The following is a 14949-nucleotide window of genomic DNA, read 5'->3' on the forward strand; positions in this document are numbered from 1 at the left end:
ATTTCCTCCTAGTATCTGGCTTACCTTTTCATTTGATAATTTTTAAACAGTCTACCTCCATCTGGAACCAGGTCCAAGTTACATGAATACAGTGTTTTCAAAAGATCTTAAAATTATTGAAAACACAGAGCATTATAAATGCAATTCCTTTTTTAACCCCAAAACTATATGTTATGCTTTAAAAATGATATGTAAAAGTGTGTTTATCTTTGCATCTTTATTGGAACTTTAAAGCAAGTAACCTAATTAGATAATCATCTGCTGGGTGAGAATATGAAGATTGAAAGCAACCTTGGTGATGTAGTAAGTAAAATGGATTTTGTTTATCCACTCATTTACGTCCCAGGTCAATAGTAATGATGAGTACTTAAAATCACATATATGTGAAACTAAAGAAGATGAACTCATTGAATTAGAAAGTAGAATGGTGGTTATCAGAGGTTGGGGAGGGGTTTGGATGAGAAATGGGTGATGTTGATCAAAAGATGCAAGATTTCAGGAGAAGAGGAGAAATAGGCTTTAGTGATTTCTTGCATAGAGCAGTAGTTTGTTATTATAATAAATAATAATGTATTGAATATTTCAAAATTACTAAAAGGGTAGATGTAAAATGTTTTCTCTACATGCACACAAAGATACATATGTGAAGCAATGGATTTGCTAATTAGCTTAATCTAATAATTCCACAATCTAAATGTACATCAAAAAATCACATTGTATGCCATCGATATAGAATATATACAATTATTCTTTCTCAATGAAATTACACATGAATGTGGAAGAAACTCTATGATAAGAGTAATCCAATCTCCTATCATCTCTCTGATGCATTAGTGACATTGAACTGCTTGAAGATTTTAAACAATAGGGAATTTAGTATTTTCTTATTTCTTATTTCATTTTTAGATAGCTCTATTTAGTGCAGTGTCCTTATATTTGACCAAATTTGTTCTGTGGTTTCTATGATTTTTGTATTAGGTTTTGTTTTGTTTTGTTTACTGCTACATAACAAATTACAACAAACTTAGTAAAACAAAACACATTTATTACCTCATAATTTCTGTTGGAAGAAATCCAGGCACAACTTAGCTGGGTTTCTTCTAGTTTAGGATCTCAGCATCCTGTAACCTGGGTGTCACCATGGGCTGCCTGCCATTTCCCCAAATGTTTGAATAGGGGAAGATCCACTTACAAGCTCCCTTGGGTTGTTGACAGAATTCATCTCCTTGTGATATAGGACTGAGATCCTTGTGTTCTTTCTGGATATTGGCTGCACCTGCTCTTAGATCCTAGAGGCTACCCAAAGTTCATTTCCACATGATCCTCTCCATAGGCTAGCTCACATAATGGTAGCTTGCTTTTTCGAAACCAGCAAGGACTAGAAATTGTAATTCCAGTCTGCTTGTTCATGGTCTTTGTATAATGCCAGATAAACTCAGAGTGACAAGATCACCTTTGTCATATAAAGTAACCTAATTATGGGAATGACATCCCATTACCTTTGCCATGTTCTGCTGCTTATGAGCAAGACAGAGGTTCTGCCTACACCCAAGGGAAGATTCCATACGTTGTGAACACTCTCAGATGAGAATTAAGGGTGGCTTCTCTAAGGTCTGTCTGCAGTCTTTTGGAAGATATACAAATTCCTCCCATATTGCCTTTATTCCAAAAGTAACTATCATGACCACTCCCGCCCCCAGAAAGCTCTCATTTTATTTGATGACAAAAATGACATTCAAAGTTATCAAGAACATAATTAAATCATATGTGGAGGAAATATAATTACTTAGGACACAGAATAACAATAAGAACTACCTTTTCTGTAGCATGGATGAACCTCCATGATACTACGCTAAGTAACATATACAAGACATAGACAAATACTATATGATACACTTACTTGTGAAATTTAAAAGAGACAATCTCATAGAAGCAGAGAGTATTAGAATGGTGGTTTTTAAGGGCTCAGAGGAGGGGAAAATGGGGTGATGTTGATCAAACATTATAGTTCAGGAAAAATACCCGATCCTTTATAGACATCAACATATGCAAAACAGTGCTAGAGTAAATAATCCATGGTATTATGTAAATACTCATTTATTCATTCATTTCTACTTTTCTAGATGGCATCACTATTGACCCTGTCAAAAACTTGAAGTTCGCTGCACACAAAGTCTTTTACCTCCTTAAATCTCTCAAATCTCATAGTCAATTATTCAGAGCCTTATCATTTCCTACTTGGATTTCTGCAACTGTTTCCAAACTAATATTTTGACTATCAGTATTGCCTTCTCCTATCCAGTTACATATGTGCTGTTTCCAAAGTATTTAAAAATGCCTGTGGACTAAAGAATGAGTTATCTGCACCCAACACACCCAACATACCACAGTGAAGCAAATATAACATAACTGCTGTGGACGTGCCTATTGAAAGGGATCAATTGGGAGGCACTGGTTCATAGCAGTTTTGAAATGAAGCTAGAAAAACATTGGACGCTCTTTGATTAGGACTCAGTCCCACTCTTGGTCATGGCTCTTGATTTTATCCTTTTCTGAGAAAGATAGCATACATTTACAGCTGAATAATTTTCTTAGCTTGTTTCTTGCTGGTAAAATTTTAGGGATACAATAGCTTCTTTTCCTTTTGCACTGTCTCTAGAAGTATTTTTGTTGATATAATTATTTTTAAAACTTTATGAGTCCATTGTGAATCTTCCTGGGGTTCACTAAACTAGACAAACTCCATACCCACAAATCTCTTTTAGATAATTCCATCTCTGTCTTGGACTTCCATTGAAGGACAAGATTTTAAATTTCTAAGAACTCCTCTCTTCCTCTGTTGCTGTCTCTTTCTCCCCAACCCCCCTCCTGCTATCTCTCTCTATATTTCTCTCTCTCTCTCTCTCTCTCTCTCTCTCTCTCTCTCTCTCTCACACACACACACACACACACACACACACACAGTCTTTAGAGGGACTTCTGTCTGCTGAAGCAATATTCTGAGATGACCTTAGATCATTCATTGTGAGTCTATACAAATTACTTTGTAGCTTACCCTTAGCCTTATCTTTAGACTATTTTTCCAGCAGCTCACTAGATATTCTGTTTGCTTGGAAGTCATTTCATAAATTTAATACCATTTGTTATCAGGAAAAGCTGATAATTTTCAATATCATCAAGTTCACTCTGATTAACTGTTAATAATTTCTCCTTTAGTTCATATTCTTATCTTGACTTGCTATAATTAGCAAGAAGAAACTAGAAGATATCTTTGACATTGTATTTGGAAATCTTTTTCATTCTATCACCTGGTTTGTTAGGCAGATTTTGGAAAAACTTTCCATATCACAGCAAGAAAATTTCTGCCACCAAGTAATAAGGATGCCCTCCTCCAGTTCCCAGTAGCATCCTCCTTATTTTCATTAAACCCTTGTCAGCAGCCTCCTCAAAGTTCAGAAGTTCCACTGACAATCTGTGCAAGGAAAGTTGTACTATATATAGATAGTACATATATATATATATATATATATTACATATATGCATACATACACACACACACACACACACACACACACACACACACACATATATATATATATATATATATATATATATATATATATATATATATTCCTCTAAGTCTTTATTGATTCACCTACTTCAGGGTTTTACAGCCATTCCCAAAACTTAGGGGTTTATCTTTGCACCTAAATCGTTATGAATTATCAATTGTTGTATAACAAATCATCCCAAATCTTACTAACTTAAAATAGCAGCAATAACAAAATTTTATTATCTCACATAGTTTCTAAACACCATGAATCCAGAATCAACTTAGCTAGGTGATTGTGATTCAGAGTGTCTTAAGATGTTGGCCAGAGATAAAGTCCTCCAAAGCTTGACTGGGATGGAAGATCTATCTGCTTCCAAGCTCATTCAGTTGACTTGTTGGTCAGAGGCCATAGTTTCTCACCCTTGGGCTTTTCCATAGGGCGTCACATGATTCCTGAGTTGGCTGGCTTTCCCCCAAATAAATACCCAACAAAGAGAGGGAGCAACCAAGACGGAAGCTTCAGTGTCTTTTACAGCCCAATCTCAGAAATAACATACCATCACTTCTCCATTGTATGGATCATGCCAACCAATCCTGCTTTGGTATGGAAGGAGACTACAATAGGGTATGAATACCAAGAGACAGGAATCATTGGAGGTTATCTTGAAGGCCAGCTGCAACTAATAAAAATGAAAATAAATTACCATTATTCATGTATTATAATTATTATGACCACTTTTTCTTCATATCAATTATTGCACACTCCTCCTCCATTAATTATATTTAATACAAATTCTAGAATTTCAAATTTTAAGTTAAGATAAGAATAAGTAATATCTTACTTCTTATACTATGCTTGTGCCTGACATTTTTTTAAGTCATAAAAACTTATATCAAGATAAAATCTTGAGATTGTAAAATACTCATGAGCTTATATTTCTTACATAATTTTTCTTAACCATTGTAAGAATTAGAAATTTACAAACATAAACAGAAAATAATGTTCCTTTTCTCTGAAAAAAATCAAATTACAATGGTTCCAATTTAATTTGCCTATAAAAACAAAACCAACTGAAATATCCAAAATTCCTTTTTATGGAAGAACATTGTTTTGTTTTTGTTTTTGTTTTCTGACATTATACCCAACCATCGACATATCTATGCATTTCTTGACACACACGTCCACACATCAACACAGCATGCATACACCCACATGTATAAATTAGACATGAATCAGTGGCACTTCGAAAAAATATGTTGTCTTTTCTCTGCTAGCTCTAGTGGCTGGTTGCCATGGATATGACTATGCACAAAATAGACCTTTCAGAAGTTCCCTCATTGGGGGAGATCCTGTATTAATCAGAAATGGAGAAAACTTTAATAACAAAGTGGAGCAAATATCCTAGCAACAAAAGCAGTTTGCTTTTATCAAACAAATCCAATTCATCATGTCTTTTGCTTTGACCTTGATTGAACTGAGGATCACTCTTCTCTGAACTCTGCCGTCAGTGAACAGGTAGCTAGTCTTTTAAATTAATGTGAGATTTCATCTTTAATTACCATATGCATAGATTTAATTTATGCTTCATTAAATTCTGCATAGGGTCAAGACTGATTTCAGAGTTCTCTGCCTCCACAGATCCTCTATTATTTCCAGAGTACTTATTTGCCATCTAAGCTCTCTACTATTATCTTCCAGCATTCATTAATATTAACTTGGTTTCCCAAAGCCATAGTGCTTGGAAAAATAGATGAAAGCAATTCTTACCTGTTTTGAAAATCTCTTTTCACCATAATGTATTATTTAGTCTATGTATATAAATTTGTATGAAGCTAATTATGGATAATTACTTAAATGTATAAAATATTGAAAAATAGGTAAAAATCCATCCATAAGTCCACATTAATAATGTGTTAATAATACACATTATTAACTTTTTAATGTGTGCTTCTCTTTATTATTTTTATATGTACCATTTAGAAGAAAAGTTGTGTTCATATTCTTTATAAAATTTTCACTTTTTATTTTTTTCTGCTGAGTAATATAGTGTCATAGAATATCAGAGTTGGAAAGGACTTTTCTGTCATCTCATGCAATGAGTTTTCCCCATACTGTTTTTAGCAGTTATGTAAATTTTCAAATCTTATGTTAATTAGTTAGTTAATTTAAATTATTTATCAGTTAAAAAACAGTTAATTACATCTGACAATGCTACCCTAAATGATTACTAAATATTTAGTAATCATTTTTGGTTTTTAGTGACTATTCCAACTAGTACAGCTCACACTTTAAGTCAAATAAACTAGTACTTGAATAACACCTTAAACAGAGTTACTCCAAGTTATAAATAATTGCTACAGAAAGTCTTAGTTTTTTCAAAATTGAGTCTCTTTCAATATTAAACAACTGAAATGTGAATTTATTTAGCAAGTTTTGATTACATAGTTATATAACATGCTCTTTGTCTCTGATTACATCCTTGAGTTCATGGAGTCTTGCTGTTCTGCATTCCATCGCCAGATGAACTGACAAGCTTTGTTAGAAAGTAGTTAATGCCTATGGAACTTCACTGTACAGTTAGTAATATTTTCAGTCAAATAAGCTTTGTACATAGGGAAAGATATAGGTTTAGTCATCTGGTGCCCTCAGGAATGAAATTGTCAACATACCATTACAGTTATGGAGCTTCCAAATACGAATTGTTTTAGATGTTGGCCTAAAAGTATAGAAACCGTGAACAACATATATTTTTTAGGGCAATTGTCATTCAATATTATTTAGAATACTTAAGGAATACCCAAGGATAATGTTTAAGATAAAAAGATTCCTGGGACCCAACCTCAGAGGTGCTGGTTTAGAAGTCTTGGGTGAAAAAAAAATACAAAGGCTGTTAAAAATGTGGGTGTCTGTATTTTTAACAGCCTCTTTTCTTCCCATCCACCTTGAGGTTCCAATGGAAGGGTCCACTGGCATCTTATGTGGAATAGTGCTTTAGGGATTTGAAAGAATTTATGGTATTCCATAATCTAATTTGGTAACAAAATAATTGGGGCAGAAAGTAAAGAGTAAATAACTACTGCAAGTCTGAAGGGGGAAATAATTCTGTAAAACTGCTAATATCTGCCTTCATTACAGAAATCTTGTCAAGAAAATAATGGTTTTCACAGGCTCTCATAAGTCACATGATTGTCATGAAGACTTGAGGATCTAAAATTACACAGCTGGTAGCCAGCTTTGTCTTTTCTTTATAAATCCAAAAATATAACACTAAAAAAGAGAGGATTCATATTATCTCAGGTACAAATGATAAGCTTAGAGGAGGTCATGCTTCATTAAGAAAACGAAATGGAATGGGGTCGGGGAAAGGGAGCATAATGAAAGCCTCTTAGGAAATAGGTAGAAAGGAGAATGAAGGTTCTTCTGGAGGTGTAATCAGTCCAAGTCTCAGAAAGAAACAAGTAGTATGCTGGAGAATTTGAGAAGATATTAAAACAGGGGCTATATTTAAAAAAATAAATAAATAAAAGGTAAATTTAATCTGAAAGACAATAATTGATAACTGGCATATCAGAGCAAACATGGAAAGCACATCCAGCTTATACAGGTCTTGTTGACCACTGCAAAGAGCTCAAATCTTATTCTGAGGTTGATTGGATTGCCTGTTGGGAGCAGTTGAGCAACAGTGGAGAAGTAAGCAACAACAAGACTTGTAGGAAGTAATTGCAATCTACCTGATGAAAGATGTTGGTGACTGAGACGAGTGGTATCCATAGATAGAGCTGATGAGAAGTGGCAGATACGGAATCTGTGGGAGCCTATGATGTATTCAAAGTTGGCACAAAACCAATATTCACAGAATATTCTAGCTTTCTCAAAAAAGGATAAATGCTGGTATTACATATATGAGAATTTAAGGTATTGTAGTAAGCTTCTTCAATATGACTGCCAATCCAGCTAAAAATTTAGTATTGCAGCATCTTACATGATTGAATTTGAATTTATATTTAGTTCCATAGTTGTCAATTAAAATATTTAAGACTATTAAACTATAAGATCACATTGAAACTCAAAACCATTATATATATTGGCAGTTGTCATTCAACACACCAGACAATTCTATTAATATGAATAGAAATAACAAAGTATGGATGCTTCAATAGGAAACTGGAAAGGCTATGAAAATAACAATGCTTTAGACATGGTCCAGGTCTTTAAATTTTTCTTTAACTTTGTACTGCAGCACACAGTAAGAAATATATTTGACTAAATTACGCTTGACAAATGTGTGAAGTGAAACAAAAATTTCATCACACATACAAGAGTTTACTCCATAGTGGTTTGTTTTTTTTTTTTTGTAGTTAGAAGGTTCATAGTACCTGTGTCCTATCAAATTAATTTCTTGAAACATTAATGATTTGTATTAGTCACCTTTTCATTGCTGTGACAAAAATACCTGACAAGAACAACCTAAAGGAGGAAAAGTTTATTTGGGGCTCATAGTTTCAAAAGCCTCAGTTCATGTCTATTGTCAGCCAACTCCATCACTCTGGGCCTGAGATGAGGCAGAACATCATGGTGGAAAGATGTGGTACAGAAAAGCTGCTCAGCTCATGGTGTCAGAAAGGAGTGAAGGGGCTATACTCCCAGTAACCTGCCTTCTTCAACCACACCTCCACTTGCTTTCAGTTACCAGCCAGTAGCCTATTCAAATTATTAATCCATCAAATGGATGAATCCACTGATGAGGTTATAGATCTCATAATCTAATCATTACCTAAAAACTCACCTCTGAACCTTGCTGTTTTGGGGATCATGCTTTTAAAACATGAGCTTTTCAGGGGACATTTCTAGATCCAAACCATAACAGGAGTCATACATCTTCAATTCAAAATACAGATCTGAGAAATTTAGGAAATTCGTTCTTGCTCTCAGTGGTTGCATTTTTGGTAAGAGGTCTTCATGTGTAGGTAGTGATATTTGTTAGCTGAGAGAAAGGTACAAACACGTCCTTCTGCATCATATGGCTCAAAAGGAAGTCCTTGGTGGTAGTTTTTAGAACTCAGATGCCATCTTGGATCCCAGAAATTCTGTTTATATTTTGTCAGTTATTGTCTGTCATTCTGACTGGATCATATGCATCCAGGATGATCCTACATATCCACTAATGCCTTAGTCAGTTTGGGTTGCTGTAACAAAGAATCTTAATGTGGGTGGCTTATCTACAATAGAAATTTATTTCTCACAGTTCTGGAAGCTGGAAGTCTCAGATCATGGTGGCAGCACAGTCAGGTTCTGATTCCAGACTGTCTTTTCATTGCACGAAAGAAAGAAAACAAGAGAGCTATGTATGTTTATATATATATATATATATATATATATATATATATATATATATATATATATATATATGACTCTACCCTCATGACTTAATTACTTTTCCAAATTCCAAAGGCATCACCTTCTAATACCATCACATTGGAAGTTGGGATTTCAAAATACAAATTTTGAGAGCCACAAACATATAGTTCATTGCATCTACCATGCTTATGTTGTTGTGTCATGCTGAGTAATCATTTGAATCTATTTTTAATTAGGAGTAAATCGAACACTAAGTAATGAATATATCAAGTGTTTAAATTGAATAATAAAATTGCAGAAACATGTTATTTTTTAAATTTGTTTTACTATCTTACATAGATACATAACTTAAGAATTTCAAAATGATCTCATTTTCTCATAGTAAAATTGTGTTTAGCATTTGCAGTTTCTTTTTCTTTTACATAATATTTTCACAACTGAAATTAAAATAGCCCAATGTAGTAGACAGGACAAACATCATTCCTGTTTCTACCAGAGTTAAACCTCATAGCTTAGTAGAAAAGAAACATCTTGACACAAACTATTTCTATGTCTCTGACTCTCATCATTACCTACCACCCAAATTACTCACCAACAAACTAATTGCTTATGAATTCTCCCTCTCCAAACTCATGATTTTTAAAAATCTGAACAATTGCAAGCATTGTTTTGTTCTAGTGGAATTGCTGATTTACCTTCCTGCCCCAACCTCAACTTTGCCTGGCTAATTTTTACCCATTCTTCAAAACTCTTTCAATGTTTATGTTTCAAGGAAATGGTTAGCAAAAGCAAAATGAGTAAGACCAGTTGGGATTTTCAAGCAAATCAAACAACAGATAACAAATGAATAAATGAAAAAATGAGAAAAGTAGAGCTATAAGCCATGTCGCACTGCCCCCTTGGAAGGCTTGACTGCCAGGGTAATTGTCTTCTTTCTGCTTTTGGGAGCAGGGCCTCTCTGGTGATACCTCCATGCCAAAGATCCCGCTATGCCACCTACTTTGATGTTGCTGTTCTCCGCTGCCTACTCCAGCCCCACTGGTCTGAAGAAGGCACCCAGTGGTCTCTGATGTACTATCTACAAAGGCTGCGGCATATGTTGGAAGAGAAGCCAGAGAAGGCTCCAGAGCCAGATATTCCTCTCCTGCCCAGACCCAGGAGTAGCTCAATGGTGGCGGCAGCACCCTCACTAGTGAACACTCACAAAACCCAAGTAAGACACTCTGTCCATTGTCATTTGAACTGACAACTTTGGCCATAACATGCTCTCTTTTTCTTCTGTGAATCCAGTGCTGTCTGATTGGTGGATTCCTTGGTTGCCATTATCCTTTCCCTTCCATCTTTCATCAATGGACGTTTTTGCTATTGTTTAGTTCTTGTTTACCATTGAAAGAAGTGCACCTCTTACACATGCCATGGTAGTGTAAGACTTAGTGTAGCCAGAATAGTGAAAATGAGGTCTTCTGAGTAATCAAATTAGGTAATAAAGACTTTGACACGTCTTCTGTCAATTACCTATATCATAAAATATGGGATGCCACCATTTTACTGATTTGGCATAATTCAAAAATTTTCAGTATTTCAGTATCATCATTAGAAATATTGTTTATTGATATATAGTCTTACTATTTATTATAGATGTTTGGAGAAATAAATTGAATGTTTACTAATGTGGTGACATCCCCATGAAAATTGCTTTCTGATGAACAACTGCCTAATATAAGTTGAATGCTTGTTCTTCCTCTCTTTCTCATCAACACTGTGTGTTGAAAATATAGAGAAAAACCTGACTTATAGGGTTTTACAGTTTGGGGGCTTAAAATTCTTTTCTGCATATTGTGAAAATATACATAAGTAATATCAGAGTGGAAAAGAAATATACTCTGCTTTATTAGTAGATATTCTGCCCAAAGTAATTATTTCCTTTAATGAATTTTTAAATAGAAAAATATTCTTAAAAAAATTTTTTTAGTTGAAGACAGACACAATACCTTTATTTAATTTATTTTTTTAAGGTGGTGCTGAGGATTGAACCCAGTGCCTCACACATGCAAGGCAAATGCTCTACCAATTAAGCTACAATCCCAGCCCCTGGAAAAAATATTATTTTTAACTAAAAAATAAAAAGAGATATCTATTTTCTATTTTCTCATCACTGTGGATGTGGGGTTATATGGCCTCAGTGCTGAAAATTACAAACAGAAGTTAGTATGAAATACTTCTTTAAGGTTGTAGAATTTGGATTTTGAAAGTCCAGACATGCAAGTTAGATACTTCATAGATATCAAAACAGTAGGTGTATCCCTATTAAAAATGTGACATATCAGTAACAAAATACTTGGATAACAGCCCTAAGTTCTTGATCATTGTCTATTTTATTGCATGTTAAGGATCTCACCATGAAGTGTAATGAAGAAGAAAAATCTCTTAGCCCTGAGGCCTTTTCCAAGGTTTCATTGACCAATCTGCGCAGGTCTGCAGTACCAGATCTTTCTTCAGACCTGGGCATGAACATTTTTAAAAAGGTGAGTAGGATCATTTATACCTTTTGATATTTTATTAATTAAATTCAGTGGAGCATGAGGTATTTCTTTCTAATTTTGCTACAGTATGGGGTGGTTACAACACTGGCTATGACCTATAGCATAACCCTATAGGCCTTTGAAGCCTCTCCATTAGTATGAGTGTGCTTCCTACTCTCAGAGTTCCACAGGGTTGTGGGAAGGTCAGTCCTGATAATGCACTGCCGTGGTGGAGGTAGTTGTGGTAGTAATATGATAACTTACATTTGTGTGGTCCAACTCATTTCATCAAGTATTTTACATAAAGAGTTCTCAGGTAATCCAATGAAATTCTTTACTCTACCTGTTTTCCAGAGAAGAATTTGACCCTTAGAAACTAGGTAGTTCACCAAAGAGTGAACCCAAATCTGAAAGTAGATATTTAGCTAAATACGTCTATGCTCTTCTGAACCCATCAGACTGTCTCTTATTTAAATAAATATATGGCACTAATTGCATAGAAAATAATATGTGTAGACTCACAGGTATATGTGTGTGTGTATACACACACACACACACACATAAATAAGGGTCTTTTTATCTTTTATTTTGAAAATAATTGCTTTTAAAATTATTAACTGAATTATGTCCGTGAATAATATAACACATATTAACTAATCTATGAGTCCAGCTTGTCATGACTGCATTCATTAATAATGAAACAATAGGCAATGGCCATCATTTTTTTTAAAACCAGTCATCATTTAAGAGGAAAAAAACCAAATTTTTCAATCTTGGCTGCATATAGAAGTTTTGAGGAGCTTTTATAAAAAGGTAAGTGCCTAAGCCATATTCCAGACCAATTAAATCAGAATTGCTAAAGATAGGCTCAGGCACTAGAATATTTGACAAGTTATCTAGACAATTCTAAACTCCTAATTATACTTGAACTTGAACTATTTTGTAGGAATAATGGGTTTTTATCAATGTTTCCTCTGGATCATCTTTGACTATATCCTGTGAGCAGTTGCACATATTTGAAGTTGGTTGACCAAAATAATGAATTTCAGTTTTGAAAAAGGGACAGCCTGGTCCAAGTGACCAGGAATCCTATATTCTAATCCAGTGATTCTCAAATTTTAGTGTACATTAGAATCATTTATGAGACATGTTGAAACACATTGCTAGACCTCACCTTTTGAGTTTCTGATGCAATACGTCTGGGGATGCATTGGAGAAAGTACCTTTCAAGCAGGTTCCCACATGATGCTGATGCTGCTGGTCCAGGGATCAGACTTTGAGAACACTCCTCTAATCCACAAATCAGAAAGACCTACGAAATGTGTGGCCCTTTGCTTAGTTTCTTTTTCTCTTTTAACAAATTAGGGAAATTTCACCCATTTCTGTTGGATGACATCCAATGACTTCCTGGATTCCCTCTGCTTGTGTTTTACTACTCAAGGATATGGAGCCCTTTGAGAAGTAAACTACAACCTTTCCTTTGCCCTGTGCCTGACTATTCATCTCTTACCATTGCAGTTCAAGAGCCGTAAAGAAGACAGAGAGAGGAAAGGCTCCATTCCATTCCACCACACCGGGAAGAGGAGGCCCCGAAGAATGGGTGTGCCATTCCTGCTTCATGAGGACCACCTGGATGTGTCCCCCACTCGTAGCACATTCTCCTTTGGAAGTTTCTCTGGGCTTGGAGAAGACAGGCGAGGCATCGAAAAAGGAGGCTGGCCAACCACCATTTTAGGTGATCACAAAAGACCTTTTGAAGTAGGGCAGAGCTTGAGTGACCTATTTAGGAATCTTGACCTGTGGCTCCCTGGAAAGTCTGGGTCTTTCTTGGACAATTAATTCAGCCAAGAAATTTGGTCCTAACTGAAGGTTCCCCAGTAACTGAAATAATGCTGTATTTTCACAGCCAAACAAATGCAAATAAGTAATTACGTAAGAATTCTGTGTAATTAGCCAGGTTAAAGGCCCTATTTCTTAGATTCAGAAACATGGCCCTAGAGGGTTCTGTGCCTTAACTTTCATTGGTTAATCTAAAGACAGACCTTTATTTAACTCTGTTATTTAATAAAGGAATAAGTGAAGCAAAGGAAAAAATTTTTTTTCTGTTTGGGATGGCATATTAAGACAGCCAGCTTAAAACCAGGAGCTGACAGTTAGCAGGTCCACAACAGATGGTTTCTGACATTTGGCTTAGATTGGGGCTGACCTTATCACAGGCAGTTCCATCAATCATATTGACCTTGAGTATACCCCAGGCAAGTTCAATTCTTGCTATTTTGGCTGGGCCTTCTGCTATTCCTAATACCTCCTCACTCTCACGGCTGTCCATAGGAAAGACAAAAATCTCAGCAGAGAACCTTTCAGATTTTAAAAACCCCTTGTGATGCTCTTGTCCACTTCAGGGAAACTGACGCGGCGGGGCAGTTCAGATGCAGCTACTGAGATGGAGAGCCTGAGCGCCAGGCACTCCCACTCCCACCACACTCTGGTGAGCGACCTGCCTGACCCCTCCAACAGCCACGGAGAAAACACAGTCAAGGAAGGTGGGTCCCAGGCAGGGCTGGGGGCAGGAGTTTAGGTTTCTTTTCTTGGTCTCTGTGCTTACCGTAGGTTCCATTTTCATTCCACTTACTTATGTTCTTTGAAAACTTCCATTCTTGTGTTATCACTTGGTAATTTATTTTTTTTTTCGTATCATAATTACATTTTATTTTTTTTTATTGGTTGTTTACAACATTACAAAGCTCTTGACATATCATATTTCATACATTAGATTGAAGTGGGTTATGAACCCCCAATTTTACCCCAAATGCAGATTGCAGAATCACATCGGTTACACATCCACAATTTTACATAATGCCCTATTAGTAATTGTTGTATTCTGCTACCTTTCCTATCCCCTACTATCCCCCCTCCCCTCCGCTCCCATCTTCTCTCTCTACCCCATCTACTGTAATTCATTTCTCTCCTTGTTTATTTTCCCATTCCCCTCACAACCTCTTATATGTAATTTTGTGTAGCAATGAGGGTCTCCCTTCATTTCCATGCAATTTCCCTTTTCTCTCCCTTTCCCTCCCATCTCATGTCTCTGTTTAATGTTAATCTTTTCTTCCTGCTCTTCCTCCCTGCTCTGTTCATAGATGCTCTCATTATATCAAAGAAGACATTTGGTATTTGTTTTTTAGGGATTGGCTAGCTTCACTAAGCATAATCTGCTCTAGTGCCATCCATTTCCCTGCAAATTCTATGATTCTGTCATTTTTTATTGCTGCATAGTACTCCATTGTGTATAGATGCCACATTTTTTTGTATCCATTCATCTATTGAAGGGCATCTGGGTTGGTTCCACAGTCTAGCTATTGTGAATTGTGCTGCTATGAACATCAATGTGGCAGTATCCCTGTAGCATGCTCTTTTAAGCTCTTCAGGGAATAGTCCGAGAAGGGCAATAGCAGGGTCAAATGGTGGTTCCATTCCCAGCTTTCCCAGGAATCTCCAAACTGCTTTCCAAATTG

At 35.7% G+C, this 14949-nt stretch overlaps 1 protein-coding gene across 3 annotated transcripts in view; it reads left to right on the forward strand.

The window, feature by feature from the left end:
- UNC80 (unc-80 homolog, NALCN channel complex subunit) overlaps positions 1–14949 on the forward strand; it is a gene marked incomplete at its 5' end in the record, with an annotated part of 198761 nt that overhangs the window by 20267 nt on the left and 163545 nt on the right. For all 3 annotated transcript variants that reach the window (XM_081262112.1, XM_081262114.1, XM_081262113.1), the window contains 4 exons: positions 9864–10125; positions 11303–11437; positions 12953–13169; positions 13837–13977. In XM_081262112.1, coding sequence (XP_081118238.1) covers positions 9864–10125; positions 11303–11437; positions 12953–13169; positions 13837–13977 — 755 coding nt within the window. The remainder of the gene's footprint in view (positions 1–9863; positions 10126–11302; positions 11438–12952; positions 13170–13836; positions 13978–14949) is intronic.

Source organism: Spermophilus citellus (assembly GCF_964194105.1).
Source record: "Spermophilus citellus genome assembly, chromosome: 11".
In the NCBI taxonomy this organism is placed as follows: domain Eukaryota; kingdom Metazoa; phylum Chordata; class Mammalia; order Rodentia; family Sciuridae; genus Spermophilus; species Spermophilus citellus.